Raw genomic sequence first — 16514 nt, 5'->3', positions numbered from 1 at the left:
TGAACGTTGGCAAGTGTCTTTTTAACTATTTCTCGGAAACAAGCGGTGTTTCATGTTGAGTAAACATCAGAGTTAAAGGACAGACATTTTCCGGGTCACGCCCATCAAAAGTGGGCGTGACCCGGACTGAGCCGTACTCGTTTTGCCCTCGTCTTCAGTACTCCTCCGTTGGGGTACTGAGACGCCTGAAAGGGTGCCGGAAAATTCGAGCTACACACCCCCTCCGTTGATTGGTCGACAGAATCGTCACTTCCGGCTGGGCACTTTAGCTGGGCTATACCGCCCCCTCCCTACCGGACTGAGGCGAACCGAACCGTACCGCACCCTTCAGTGGAAACGCGGCACAAGTAACTGCCAGTTAAAAAAAGTCTAATATCCTATGTCACACCGCAGGACAGCATTTGTGTTTCAAAACAAAATTTACTGTAAATATTATTTTTGTACTTAAGTAGTTTAACATACATCTATTGATGCACTTAGACACATCATCAGTGATGGAACCTGGGGTCATTGGGTGTTTCGGGTCTGGCAACATCATACACCCTCAACCAGGCGACCCAGCCGGGATTGATCAAGTCCCAACTTGTGTCTAAGTAGCATGTACTCACGGATCGCCCCTCTTGATCCACAGCCATCTAGAGGCCTTCTCAGCTGCCTCTGTGGTCTTGGCCTTACTCTGACGTGCACCTGTGACTCCAAGCATGCAGCCCACCTCTATTGGTACTTAATAGCATTTTGAAAATTAACTTAATTCAATAAATACATACAAAATAATGCCAAGGCATTTATAAGTTGCTCCAAACACCTCTGCTTTATTGAACTAATATTTACATTTGATGAATTTTCAATGTTACTGTCACACCGTAGGACATTTTTCATGTTCACCTTCAAAAAAAAACACAAAACTAATTTTGTATACAAAATCATAATTTTAAAGTAAAATACTGTTATATGTTACACTGCCATTTGATGGTTTAATGTATTTAAATTAACATTCATGCCTCATTACAAAAAATCATGCGTCACGTCATCTGGAACTCCCATAAAGTTGATAATAAATTGGCGGATTCAGAGTTTGCGGTTCAATAGATCATCAGTGAAACATCGTTGCGAAACAATTGGCACCTCTAGCTAAATGTAGTAACCTAGAGAACCAGCTACAACATTGTTTACAACAAACGAGCCGTCTTTAGCGAACGGTGAAATGCATTGGCTTCTATGAGCTGTCGGCTTTCAGCCGTGAGTTTAGGGAACCGTCTGCAAAGTGCAAAACTGAAAATTTCAATAGCGGTACCATTATTGACTCTAGAGCCCCAAAACCTTTCCATAGATGTATGGCCTCTTTATGCTCCTATTACAACCTTTTGTTTTGAAAAATATATCATCTAATTTCTGAGGATATTTTATTTAGGAACAATTTCAATAGCGTTGCCATTATTGACTCTAGAGCCCCAAAACTTGTTAAATAGAGGCATGGCCTCTTTATGGTCCTACTACAACCTTTGTGATGGGGAGAGGGGAGGGAGTGGAAATATGCATTGGTTGGAGGCACAGACCTTTTCGATTGTTGTAGTATTTGTGTTATGTTATGTTTGTTAAATAAATGTAAATAATTGTTTTAAAGATTATACTTGTATTACGTTTAATCTCTCCATATTTCCCCTGCTTATTACTGTGCAAATGTACTGTATGTACACCCTTCTGGTGCTGGCAGACACATAGAAACCTCCCTGCAGGGTGCGCTTTGCAACCACACAAAAAATATTGCGAGCGGAAAAATAAACATTCCATCTCCGCTGCTGCAACTCCATCCTAGGGGAATCAGTGAAGACCCTTATTATACTACCAAAGAAGTGTCGGGCTACTTCTAGCTTTGTATGTGGGTTAAAAGTGTGTTTTTTGTTGTTTTTCTTGTATGCACGTGCTGTTGCTAAAATACGGAGATGCTGACAACTTGCAGCCTCCAGACGTTGGTTGCTGCCTGCTCCACCCCCGGCTCTGCCCATCCATTCAGACCCTTTCACTGTGCCGCAAGAGACACAGGGGTTCTTCTGCATCAAGGCCTCAACATGCTTCTGCCCGATTTGTCCGAAGCCTTCGCACACACAATGCAACCATGTTGCATAGCATCGTTCTAAAATTCTGCAAACCTACGTAGCAATGTGGAGGTAGACTTATCAACCAACAATTAACCAATGTACACAACATCTATGGAAGACAGATTGCAAAATAAAGTCAGTCCCTTTTATCAACCAATGACTGGTGAACACACTTCCAGTTCTTCGATGTCACAGACTCCTGAGAAGGAGCTTCTGTTGCCAGAGCATGAGTGACACTGCTAATGTTTTCCATGTTCAGACAAATAGTTACATCTGAATTTTGATGCAAGCTAATTAAAATCATGCAGAACAAACATTTCCAAATCCCACTCTGTCATTGCAGGCCCCTCCTGTTCATCTCCAAAAAAATCGGGACCCTTCATGCATTAAACAAGACTCTAGTTTCTGTGCGCGCAACTCAACCTCTAGTTATAATTAAACCCATGCTATCATGTGGAAACCCCCATGTCGATAATGTAACAAATTTCTGGGTGAATAATATAATAACATTTTGCCTATAATGTTACAACGCATAACATTTTGGTTCACCTATTACGCAATAAAGCAAGCATAATAATTTTCTCCTTACGTTATGAAGAGAGCATAATCATTTTTAAGCCATTTTCACACATGTCCTCCGAGATTCGACCCTGATGGTAATTCACACCTGTTCTTTATATGCAGACATCGATGTCATTCAGACATCAGGAGATCAGCAGGGGGCTTAGGGGGGTGGGCTTGCAAGGGGCGGGATATGACGTAGGGTTTAAGTTCGCAAGAGGCGGGATAAGTGTGGCCGCTGTCAATATAGTTTGTTTTGGTTTGACCTCAGACAAAATGGAGGCAGAACGGACAGAACTCATCGCGATCATCATGTTGCTAAAATGATGCATCATATATTCCGTTGCATCCACAAAATCCGAAGCATCGATCGATCGATTAGATTACAGCATGATTGAGGGACAAATAGAAGGAATTACTAAGAAAGGCGCCACGAACGACTGCGTTACCGGAGAAAGAGAGCGTGTTTTTTTGCTTAATTTCACATATAACAAACACTTGGACAAACCTAGTTGAATTCTGTGTTCAACTGAGAAAACAGGGACTGGAAGGACAGGACCCTATAATGTTCAGCTAACTGTTGTCAATAATAATAATTAAAAAAAAAAAATCTACACGTGTGCAGCTGTGAACTCATGCATTCATTGTAATTTATTGTACGATGTGTACTTTTAGGGTTATGATGAGACCTATATTTTAGTGTTCACGGCAAATGACTTAAAAGCAGTGCCAATATTTAAATATTTTTAACCGTTCAGTGTACAAAAGGCAATGGACTGATTATCATTTAGGGGACCATTCAATGACTTGCAGAAGCGTCATTAACGCAACCCACTCAAGTGGTGTGAGAAATACAGACTTTCTACTCCTCATTCACATATAATGTAATTTAAATTTCCTACAGAGAAAATACTACCTCTGGGGTAGTATTATTCAGGAGATGATCATGGTACAAATGTCATATGTTGTTCCCACATCCGGCCCATCAGGAGAATATCAGGACTTACACATGTGTCTGAAAGCAGCTAGTGTGTAAGCATTTGATTCCATAATAATGAGTACATTGATGGGTTACAGGGGTAATTGTTCAATGGAAAGTGTAGTATACTACTACTAGAAAATCAATTAGCTTTTACTGTTATTCAGGGCTCAAAGTGAGATTGACATTTTATAAATGCATGGCAGCTACTAAGTTGAAAATAATAACCGCTAAAAATTGTGTTCATTTACAGAAGCACCTTAGTGAAATAAACTTAGTGTAACAACAGCTAAGGCAGCAACCTTCCTTACTATAGTGAAATAAAGCACAGGCCTGTGTAGGGGAGGGGGAGAGGGAGAAGGGGGGTTGTGAGGGCAAAATTGCAGATTGTATATTGCCTACCTGACGCGACAGTTTAAGATGTTTATTTTATTTTTTTCTAGAAGAATACGCCATTGGGATTTAACATCTCTTCAAGTGGCCAGGCCAAGACAGGCAGCAGTAGCATACAGTAACACATAGCTACACACAAAACATTAGAAAAATAAAACAACTACAGTAAAACAGCCGGCAGGGAGGAGGGGGGATATTAATATCGCAAGACATTTTGGGAGGCTCAAGGAGGTGTGAACGGTGTAATATTAAGTTTGAGCAACAAAGTGTAGTCTTGTGGTGGACTCTATAGACATAATTCACCATACTGTGTTATTGAAATGTTTCCGTTCTGCGTTATAAGGACGCTGTCTCTTAAAGATCACGTAACCTGTATGTTGATATGCCGGTTAGCGGGATGTTTGAATTTAACAGTTGATTTTTAAAGTCTTTTTAAGGCTGGGAGAGTGTGTCGACGGCAGGGCCGTTAAAACAGTTGGAAGGGGAGAGGGGGGGATATCAATAGGCCTATCGAAAGACATTGTGGGATGCTCAAGGAGGTGGGTAATATTTAAAAATAAATAAAGTTTTGCAAAAAAGTGTAGTCTATAATAGACATAACGTCTCAGCTGGGAGAGTGTCTCGACGGCGGGGCTGTTATCTCGATCTTGCTGTTATCTTTCCCATCTGTGTCCGTGCGCAAGTGTGTGCGGCAGGGCTGTACGGTAAATACTAAAATGTATATCATGGTATGATTTGAGGCATAGAGGGTAACGGTATTATATCTCGGTATGTTCATTTTATCTTCTAATTCCGATATAAATGCTTCTGAAGAGGTAGAATACTGGTAAGGCTGCGGACAAAAAAATGCTAAGTCTTTTCCCAAGCTACTTCCATCTCTGAAAAACACTTATGTTTAATAGTATGGATTTCTTCTCCACTTGCTCGCGGACTGTGCCGTATTATGCTGCGTTTTATTATCCATCCGTCTCGGAGGTCCGAGGACGTTGCCTAGCGACATGCACAAACACGCCGCTTTTCCTCGGACGGCGAACTCGCCATCTCGATTGAACTCAGTGGTGACCGAGCAAATTTCCGAGACAGAATTCAAGATGGCTGCGCCCAGTGGGATTTGAAGCATGAACTGTTTTCATTGTGCTTGGACTGCTTTGGTGGTTTAAATGGCAATTTCAATCACTCGTATTACTGCAATACCTTACTGCATCCGTATCTCTGGCCTATATAGCCTACCTATTTTGGAGGGCCGGTACTCTGCCAATGCTACCGCGACAACAGCTTTCCGGGTGGCGTCCATGTTTTCCTCCAACGACCGAGCCAAATAATAAAACGCGGGCGTGTGGGCGTGGCCTCAAATCCGAGATCCGAGTCGGTTCGCAGAGAATACGCAGCATGAGAGTTCAACCGAGATGGCGAGTTCGGCGTCCGAGGAAAAGGGGCGTGTTCGTGCGTGTCGCTAGGCAACGTCCTACATCGCCACACTCTTCGCGATTTGACCGTTTTGAGTACACCATCCGGGTCCTTTCAGTACACTTATTTTCGCCCGATCTAAATCGGAACGCCCTACGCACTCAAACTTAGGCTAGTAAGTACGGATAGTATGGATATTGGAACACGGCACTGTAGTTTACGGATCCAAAAATGGCAGCAGACGCATTACCTTTCGATGCAGCCTTAGATAGTGTTTTAAGTAATTTAGAACGCAAGTTTATTTTGAAAGAAAAGCAACTTTTGGCGTCAAAACAATTTCATCACCAAGAAGGATGTCTTTGCCCTCCTACCAACAGGCTTTGATTGGCTATGAGCTACGTACAGACTCATAATTATAGTTTTCTTTTATCACGGACACATATTGGTAATGTCATTTTCTTTACCTTGACATGTTACGACGGATATACTTCCGTCTTCATCAGGTCACACGGGTGTATTAGTGTGACGCATTCTTATCAGCTGATGTTAACGGAGATGTGATCTACCAGTCTTTTGACTGGTGAACCAAACCTCCTGCTTTCAGTCCGCTGTCCCCCAGGACGGCACTCCAGGTATGGGAGAGCATATTATGCTCCCTCATCTCTGTTCATCGTCTTCGGGCTCCGCTTTCTTATTTCAATGGCCTCCATTTTTTCAGTAACAGGGTAATCTAACTAATTACTTTTTCCGTCGTTACAACGGCATTACCGTTACTGTAGTAAATGCGGTGCGTTACTATTAATTGATTGAACTGCATAATCCGAACGCACCCCTGGCTCCACACACAAACTGCTCCGGAGGAGACCGGTTGGGTTCACAACGAGATAAGCGATTATGATTGGCTAACGCCTCGTGCCCACTGCACCGTCAGTCAACGGACGTGGGAAGGCGTGGCTGACGGATGGGGGAGTAGTCTTTGCAGAGGCATCCGTCAGCCAATCAAATCGCTTCGCCGGGTTCTTCCCGCTTCTTCCTGCTTGTTGCGAGGCAAGATGACCCGCTTTCCCGCTTTCCAGTATCGTCAGAGCCCGAGTCGCGTCACAGTGCTTAAATTTGCATACGCGATCTGATTGGATGACGGAACCGTCGCTGCCGAAAAAGTTGAACATTTTTCAACTTTCTGACGGTGGCGAACGCTCCAAACGAACGGACGGATCCACAATGCATTGCGCGTCCGTCCCCATTCAAAGTCAATGGGCAACGGACAACTGACGGAGGTAGTGGGCACGGGGCGTAAGGCAGAGTAATGTTTCATGGTAGCCAATCGGATCCAGTGTTTTTCACAAAAGCCAGGACACGCTCGCCACACACACACACACACACACACACACACACACACACACACACACACACACACACACACACACACACACACACACACACACACACACACACACCACACTGATTAGATTAAGCAGCAGAAAAGGCAAGTCCGGAGCAATCCGATGAAAAGTTGGCATTTTCTGTAGTATTCGGCAGATGTTCCACAGCCTTTGCAACCAAGCAAATTAAAATTCAGTTGGAAGTATATCAGGAACTTCAATGGGCAGTTCAACCATTTAAAAAATCCAAATCCAAAATCCAAATTCCTTGACATGTAGTAACTTACTTTTTTTTACAGTAGCAAAGTTGCAAAGTTACTTTCCCTGTTAACTAGTTACTTTTATTATAGAGTAATGCAGTTACTAACTCAGTTACTTTTTACAAGTAGTGAGTAACTATAACTAATTACTTTTTTGAAGTAACGTAACACTGATCATCACTACCATATGATAGACATTCGTAGCGCCCAATAAACGGCTCTGGGCAATCGTTAACCACACCTCAAATACGAGAAAATGAATGTGTGGTTCCCAGATGGCAATAGCCTGGCTAACGGCAGACCTCATCTCAATCTACATTGAGATGAGGTCTGGCGTTAGCCAGGCTATTGCCGTATAGTTTGGCCATCTCAATTTGGCTGAAGTCTGTGCGGGCATGTAACGCGTACCTGGGATCGAGTGTTTTGATCATCTCTTTAAAGCCCTTTCTATCGACATTTTGTAAGGGAACCATGTCCTTACACAGGTAATCAGTGACGGCGTTTGTTATCTCGTTCCATCGCTGGCTTTTTTTGTCCTAAGGACTGGCTTTGGAAAATGCCTGCGGAAGCGATGTCTGAGATGCAGAGACACCTTCACGCTACCAGCGTCTGTCTCGTACGGTGTTTAATGAGAGCTTGTGAAGGGACTTTTACGCAAGCACGCAATAGTCTGCATGCTTGAGCAATAGCATACTGCCTGCGAAGGCAGGAAAAAGTAGGAAAACTGACGTTGCGCCGAACTGAAAAGGAACTACGTTTCGTCTTTACTTTTTACATGAAAAAGTAGTTACGTTACTGTATTAACACGTTACTTTGTAATGTATTACACACAGCACTGTCTACCGGTGACACGGTAACGTCAAAATCCATACTGTAGCGCAAATTCGCACCAGTGTACTTTATATACTGTTTATACCGTACAACCCTAGTGTGCGGCGTGTGTCTGCACGTGCATGCACGCATACACATGCATGAGATGCGCGGATGGGCTATTATTTCATCCGCAACCGCATCACAAACGCATCATGCATCCGCACCAACGTTTGACCAATTTTAGAAAAATTGGCAAACCGCCATCCGCCGGTTGCTTTTATACGGGGATAAAAATCAGCGCTGCTGATGCGAGGCTAGAAAACTCTTGCATGTTCTTGAAAGGAGACTGATCCAATGAAGCAAAGATATTGCAAGGCTAAAGTCCCTAGTAGGATAGCCTACTGGCTCTGTTGTATCCCCAGAAGATAATCAGTGAAGTCTGTCTCCGGTCGATGAACAGGGACAAAATGAAATAAATAGCATAAATAAAAGCACATCGGCAAACCTGACCGTACCTGACTAGGCTGTACAATTTTATCATTGTAATAAAAAACCAACCTTCTTTTTCCTTGGTTTTTAGTTCTCCCTTTTTGAGTCTTTGACGTACTACCTTCGCCTGCGCTGCCATCTTCGAAGCGTTGATCAATAGTCCGCCGCCAAAGACGTTGATGTCGCTTAGCAACCGAAGACGCTGGGGTTAACAAGTTACCACAAAAAAAAAGATCCACATTCCTTGACAGCGATCTGCTTGGCAACAGTAAATTATCAAATAAAATTTACCGCCTGAAGATGTTATATATATAAGAATAAAAAGAAGAATAAATAATTTTATTTTGATTGGTTTAACCAATCAAAATAACAATCAAAATGCGTGCATGAGTGTTCTTGCGCGTGTACGTATGTGTGCGGTTTGTGTGTATGTGCGTGCGTGTGTAGCTGGGTGCTTGCGGTGTACGTGCTGTGTGTGTGCGTGTAAGATGCAGGTTGCTTGGCACATGCGCACTGACCAAGTGTGCCGAATTAACTTGTCTGACAGGCCTGCTATTATACAGTAGCAAAATTAGAATTGCGCGCCAACCCACGGTATATAACCATCTCTCATTCATGCTCGTCGCTGTGGTTTTCAATGTGACTCGTTCAAGGGCCGAGGACCTCCATCCAAGTCCCACCACCACCAGGTCTAGACTCCATCAAGGGAATCATATCCATAGTCACACCACAAGGTCTATACCCCATCAGGGGGATCATCTCCATAGGGCCAACACCACCAGGTCTAGACCCCATCAGGGGGATCATATCCATAATTACACCAACGGCAGGTCTAGACCCCATCAGGAGGAATCTACTCCGGCAGACATCATGGATCCATCGTCTCACAAAAAACAATCAGATGGTGTCAAATGGGCAAACGTATGATAAATCATGTTGTTCATTTCCAGCCTCTCCTGATGGACACACCGATACCCATCTTTATCCAGACATTTGGTCGGGGAAAGCGGCCGCTTTACTCAACACGAGGCATGTTTCCTGTGCTCCTCGACGGACAGGAGTCCCGACCTACCTTTGCCTTGCTCTGCGAAGAGAAGTGCTGCTGGACGAACATCGCCCCAAGGGCCATGCCGAAGTGCTTATTGGCCTGTGTCAGACACAGCCGGCCCAGCTCCAGCTGCCGCTCTGTACCGTCGATCTCACGGGAGAACTCGTGGATTGTGCTCCGGAAGGCGGTGGACAGGTGCTCGCTGAGCGCCGCCACGATGCGCCATAGCATGTAGTTGTGGAGCACCCTGGGGAGACGGCGGGGGGGGGACAGAATCCCTCAACATTAGTGATGCCCCTCTAAACATCAACACGCATTCACATATGTACACACGTGCCTATACACAAACGCACACACACACAGACAGACACTCACACACACCAACACGGTATCACGCGATTTAGTGGTCATGCGCACAAACGTTAATCTATTGAATCATGTCCCAGAGCACGATCGTCCTACATTTCGTTCTACACAGAACGAAATGTAAACCAATGCATGTTGAATGGGAGCATTTTTCAGACGAGACAGAGAGAGAGAGAGAGTGTGAGCAGACAGTACAGTGCACCCCCTAGTTATATACTGTATATTTCAATATTTCAGATTTTTTAAGCAGACCTCAAAAACTGAAATGAACGTGCTCCACAGAACACGCATTTCTCAGACAATTAACATGCTCCACAAAACTAAACGAGAGAGAGAGAAAGAGAGAGAGAGTGGCTTCAGATTGGTTTGCGCAGACAGAAGAGTGCACCCTCTAGTTATATGTATGTCAATATTTCCGTAACCCTAACCCTAACCCAAAAGCTGAAACGAACGTCTGTGGTAGAAAATAATGAAGGTTTAAAAAGGATATTTGCCAAATGTTAGAAATAATAGTGGAGAGGAATGTACCAACAGGGGGGAAGAGGGGCAGGCTCTACACCATGTTCTACTGTTATTCAACACCTCAGATGATCCGGAGTTGACCGGCAAACAGATAAGACTCAGATAAGACATGCCTCTGTAGTCGATGACATCAGTCTATTTCTCAGTTCATTTAGATAATAAGTAAGGTTAACTTAGGCCGTAACTGTCAAACGATCCGGTTTCGTTTTATTCGGTTCAGGAATATCTCCGTTAAGACAGTCATTGCGAAACCGCATCGAGCTGTAGAAACGTTGTAGTAAATATTCAAGGCGCTGGTTCTCCCGAGAAAAAAGTGGAGCACATCAAGCCTGCGCGCTGTATACAAACATTCAGTCACGAGGAGATTCCACCTTTTAAATTGAGCAGAAATACTTTTTAATGTACAGTTAGTAATTATATTTATCAAGGGGCTTTATTTAAAGCTACAAAAAGTATACAAATAAAATAATAAATAGAAAATTCAACGCAACTCTGACGTCCCCCAGCTGGTGGGGGGCTAATGACGTCATCGTTTGCGTTTCAGGCGTCACACGAATCCTAACACGAAATGGCATAGGTCTGGATAGATTTGAAACCACGTCCGAGGGTGGTTTCAGAAATGTGCGCTTTCGGGCACCGGATTCCCCGGTTTCGTCTGGACCGGTCGGTCGAAACACACAAGACTTATGCGGTTTCACCAAAAAATCGGCTTTGTATGGAAGGGGCCTTAAAGTATGAATTATACAAGAATATAAGGTAAATATATTTACAATGGAGCCAAATGTTAAACACTTGATATTACCTGGCTTTCCTTGGTCAACAAGTACTTGCATTCTCAGGGACATTTACATGTGTTCCTCATTTACGCACAAGTGGCCCCTCAAAGACGGCTGGCTCACGTCATGATAAGAGGAAACGCCCTCCCATGGTTCCTCGTCTGTGGTCTCCGAATGTGTATTCTGTAGACTTAAATTAGAATTAAGGTAACTAAGTCATACCCTGGTTAACAGACACTACCAGCTTTAGGATTATGACTGTATATGCCACAGACAAATAAAGTGGCATTAACTATTACAAATAGGCCTACATATTTTACTGTTTAAATGAATATTCCTTTCATAGGGCTCATCTCTTAAACGGCATTAACGCAAACCAATTTTAATGGCGTTCATTTCTTTATCGTGCGATTAACGCTCTTTTGGCTTGGCAAACGTCGTAGTTATTTTACCTGCTGTCCGCTGTCAAGCAACAACTAGTCACGTTAGAAAAACGACAACACCAAACCGGATCTAGCTACACCGGAAACAAAACAACAAGCACGCTGCACACACTTGTTGGGGCAAGCAAGGAGCGGGTGAAAAACTCCTTAAAAGTCTTTGTGTTTGTCACTCTGTTCGAGCCTGCTGCACGAGAGTTTAATGTTGTCATTAGCTGTTACGTCTTTCTGACCAATTGCAGTTCAAGGCCCACCTGGGCGTACCACTTCGGGAGGGGCCGCTCAGTTACTCCCCTCTAGACAAAATCGACTTGGTTGCGACGTTGACAGTTTTTTGAGAGAGTGAGAGGTTGCGGGCGCACAGCTCAGGCGGCCAGACGGCGCTGCAAGGAACTTTTATAAACGCAATATTGTTATCCCGCAGTAATCAGCCCGACAGCTCCGAAACGGCCCAACGGGAATTCCCCCGACTCCCACTCCGCCGTGTGTGTGTGTGTGTGTGTGTGTGTGTGTGTGTGTGTGTGTGTGTGTGTGTGTGTGTGTGTGTGTGTGTGTGTGGGCTTTATTCGATAGCCTGGTAATGTGTATAGGCCTACATAGGGTAGGAATATTCATATTGGTTTAAATAATAATGATAATAATTGATCTGTTTTTTTTAGCGCTTTTCTAAATACTCAAAGACGCTTGTTATAGTATTTCCCATCTTTGCTGAGCAAGAGTTTTGTTCGAGAGTTCAAGGGATATTTCGAAGAGAAAAAAATGTGTGATTAATCTTGAGTAAACTATGACATTTATGAGATTAATCGCGATTAAATACTTAAATCGCTTGACAGCACTAATTAAAATATATATTACATATAAATATAAAACGATTTAGTTATAATATTATAAGTAGACCATGTAGCTGTTGTCAAATTATCGTTATAACAAGATCTGTAGCCTATCGGATCACACTTCCACCATTGTGTTAGTGTGGTTCAGGTATACCAGAATATAAAAATATTCATAATATAAAAACGTAAAAAATAAGGTTATGGGCCGAATTCGGTTAAATATGTTAACATAATTATTATATCTACATTATTATGACCATTGCGCCTTTATTTTCTTGCCGTTATCATTATCCTTTCTCGTTTACCCTTTCATGCATTTATTGTTGTGTGGAGCACGTTCGTTTCAGTTTTTGAGGAGGTCTGCTTAAAAAAATTGGAAGTATTGACATATGTATAACTAGAGGGTGCACTGTACTATCTGCGCAAACCATTCTGAAACCTCCCTCTCTCTCTCTCTATCCCTCCCTCCCTCTCTCTTTCTCTCTCTCTCGTTTCGTTTTGTGGAGCACGATAATTGTTCTGTGAAACGCGCTTTCTGTGGCGCACGTTCGTTTCAGTTTTTGACAAGGCCTGCTTAAAAAAAAATCAGAAATATAGACATATATAACTAGAGGGTGCACTGTACTGTATGCGCAAACCATTCTGAAGCCTCTCTCTCTCTCCCTCCCTCTCTCTCTCTCTCGTTTCGTTTTGTGGAGCACGTTAATTGTCTGAGGAACGCGCGTTTTGTGGAGAATGTTCGTTTTAGCTTTTGAGGAGGTATGCGTAGAAAATCTGAAATATTGACGTATATATAACTAGAGGGTGCACTGTACTGTCTGCGCAAACCATTCTGAAGCCTTCCCTCTCTCTCTCTCTCTCTCTCTCTCTCTCTCTCTCTCTCTCTCTCTCTCTCTCTCTCTCTCTCTCTCTCTCTCTCTCTCTCTCTCTCTCTCTCTCTCTCTCTCTCTCTCTCTCTCTCTCTCTCTCTCTCGTTTCGTGGAGCACGTTAGTTGTCTGAGAAACGCCATTCTGTGGAGCAAGTTCGTTTCAGTTTTTGAGGAGGTCTGCGTAAAAAATCGGAAATATTGAAATATATAACTAGATGGTGCTGTCTGCGCAAACCATTCTGAAGCCTCCCTCTCTCTGTCTGTCTCTCTCTCCCTCCCTCCCTCTCTCTCTTTCTCTCTCGCTCTCTCTCGTTTCGTTTTGTGGAGCACATTAATTGTTCTGTGGAACCATTCTGAGGTCTCTATCTCTCTCCCTCCCTCTCACTCTTTCTTTCTCTCTTTATTTCGTGGAGCACGTTAATTGTCTGAGAAACGCGCGTTCTGTGGAGCATGTTCGTTTCAGTTTTCTGCTTAAAAAAAATGAGCAATATTTGAAATATTGACATATATATAACTAGAGGGTGCACTATACTGTCTGCGCACACTCTCTCTCTATATCTCTCGTCTGAAAAACACTCCCATTCAAAATGCATTGGTTTACATTTTGTTTTGTGTAGAATGAAAAAAGTAGGACAATCGTGGTCTGGGACACGATTCAATAGATTAAAGTTTGTGCGCATGAGCACGAAATCGCGTGATACCGGGTTGCACACACACACACACACACACACACACACACACACACACACACACACACACACACACACACACACACACACACACACACACACACACACACTTGTACATTGTTAACAAGAGCTGTCTAGTGACAGAAGCTGTTTGCTTGGCTGTTGCTCCTCATGCTGTGCGCTCTCAGAGAGAACACATCCACCAGGTGCTGCTACTGTCTGCTCAGGCTACTGCGCAGAGGCTCTGTGTTAACTGATGAGGCTGCTTCAGGTGATCAACACTGGGATCACCACACACTCACCACACACACTCTGCCACTTGCAAACACTGGCACACCAACACCCAGACACACACACACACACACACACACTTGCACAAACACACACTCTGCCGCTTACATATATACACAGGCACCCACACAAACACACACAAACCGACACACCCATACACATGTTCACGCACACACACACGTACATACTCGCTCACACGAACACGCGCAAACATGCATACAACACACACACACACACACACACACTGGACAGGCATTTTCTTTTCATTTTCATTTCATATTTTCAATTTCCCCCCTCAAATGACAACGTCACTGTCCACAACGTGGTCGCCGGCTCATATTCAGGATAACAGCAGAGGACCTGGGTCTCCTCGCTCTGCTGCAGCCCCATGCCAGCCCACTAATCTATTCCAATCCAAAAAAGAAAAAAAACAAGACTGAAATAATAGAGTGGGTGTGGTTTGTGTCTAGGTGAATGCATGCGTCACTGTGTGAGTGTATTTGTGTGTATGTGTAATCAGAGAGATAAACGAGGCCAAGATCATAACTTAAGCAGTTAATAAGCACGGTTGTAACTCACTCGATAATATCATGTTTGGGGGTGATAAAACATCAAATATAATACAGGGATGACATTTCCTTTTCAAAGAAAGTTCTGCGGAAATCAGTTTCAAAATCCAGCACTCGTTCTATGGCAGATACGACTCAACATAATCACAGATCATTCAGCACTGAAACCCCAGGCCCTCATTGATTGTTTATAAAGATCCATAGCCCTGTCCCTCATTGAGTGTTTATAATGGTCTATAGCAGGGCTATTCAACCTCCTTAACAAGTGGGCCAAAAAGGAAAACCGCTGGTGGTTCATGGGCCACACATACAAAACGTATAATGTCAATTAATCGATCAAGTAATCGATACCTCACGCCCATCCCTAGTTCATACGTTGTAAGGCCAATCCTGAGACACTCATGCAGCTTCTCACTGGTCATGGAGCAACGTACCCTTGTTTTTTCATATGAGAAAACTGGCAGCAAACAAGCCGTGATTTGAGTTGTAGTGCCTCTTCACCTTGTATTCCTTCATCATGGAAATGGCTTTGTTGCACACTAAACACACCGGTTTACTACTTGTGGCGGATGGCAAAGTAAATAAATATTTTTCAGTCCAAATCGTTTTGAATTGGCGTTTTTCAACATCAACCTTACGTTTTTTGGCTTGGAAAGAGACATCTTGGAGCTTTTGTTAGCCTTGCTAAAGTGAGTTTCTCCGTGGTCCGCAAGCATAAAATGCAAAGTGAGCTTGATTGAGGCAATGGCAGATGTAGACAGAGCGGGTGTAATCCTGTTGCCGTAGCATACTTTGCGTTTATTGGCTGGTCATATATATTACACACGCAAACCTGATTTGCAGGCAACAATTTTCCAATTATTATTATTTATTTATTTTTTTAGGTCTGCAGGCAACCTCTTGCGGGCCATAAAATAAATAGGAAGGGCCGTATTCGGCCCGCGGGCCGCTAGTTGAATAGGCCTGGTCTATAGCCTGTCTCTCATTGAGTGTTTATAATGGTCCTTATCCCTGTCCCCCACATGACTCTACCCACATGACGCTACCCACATGACTCTACCCACATGACTTTAACCAGACTTCACCCACATGACTGCAGACATGAATCTACCCACATGACACTTCCCATATGACTCTACCCAAATGACTTTTACCAGACTCTACCGACATGACTCTACCCACATGACGCTACCCACATGAGCGGTGAATTTCACGGGACAGATTTGCCCCCCTGTTTCCCTGTGTTCTGGGATGGGCTTGGGGGGGGGGGCATGGGCACAGCAGGATGCGCCCCCTTCTGGTGCTCGTCTGCTAACAATTAGACGACAGGTGTGTCTCGGTGGTGGGTGGGGCTAATTACCACAGTAGAGGCTAATGGCCAGGGAGAACACACTGCCCGGGACAGTCCCCCGCACCCATGCGTTTCTACAGGTAATGGGCCTTAGGCTCAGCTGTCAACCGCCACATACAGCACACACACACACACACACACACCTGCAATGAATTCAAGTATATTCATACTATCCCAGCAAGGCCCAGGAGAGAGACAGAGGAGACTGTCTCTTGAACATGAAGAGGGCGATCAGAGAGAGAGAGAGAGAGAGAGAGAGAGAGAGAGAGAGAGAGAGAGAGAGAGAGAGAGAGAGAGAGAGAGAGAGAGAGAGAGAGAGAGACGGATGTGTATGGCCATGCATTGCCATTAAACTTCCTTAATATTAGCATTAACAG

General features: G+C 43.8%; 1 protein-coding gene across 1 annotated transcript in view; it reads right to left on the bottom strand.

Moving 5' to 3' along the window:
• LOC132473863 (endothelin-converting enzyme-like 1) overlaps window positions 1-16514 on the bottom strand; it is a 36882-nt gene that overhangs the window by 11817 nt on the left and 8551 nt on the right. Inside the window, exon 7 of the mRNA XM_060074144.1 lies at window positions 9402-9678. Coding sequence (XP_059930127.1) covers window positions 9402-9678 — 277 coding nt within the window. The remainder of the gene's footprint in view (window positions 1-9401; window positions 9679-16514) is intronic.

This window comes from Gadus macrocephalus, chromosome 16 (genome assembly GCF_031168955.1).
Source record: "Gadus macrocephalus chromosome 16, ASM3116895v1".
Taxonomy (NCBI): domain Eukaryota; kingdom Metazoa; phylum Chordata; class Actinopteri; order Gadiformes; family Gadidae; genus Gadus; species Gadus macrocephalus.
The sequence above is the reverse complement of the archived record's forward strand: the minus strand, read 5'-3'. Positions and strand labels throughout refer to the sequence as shown.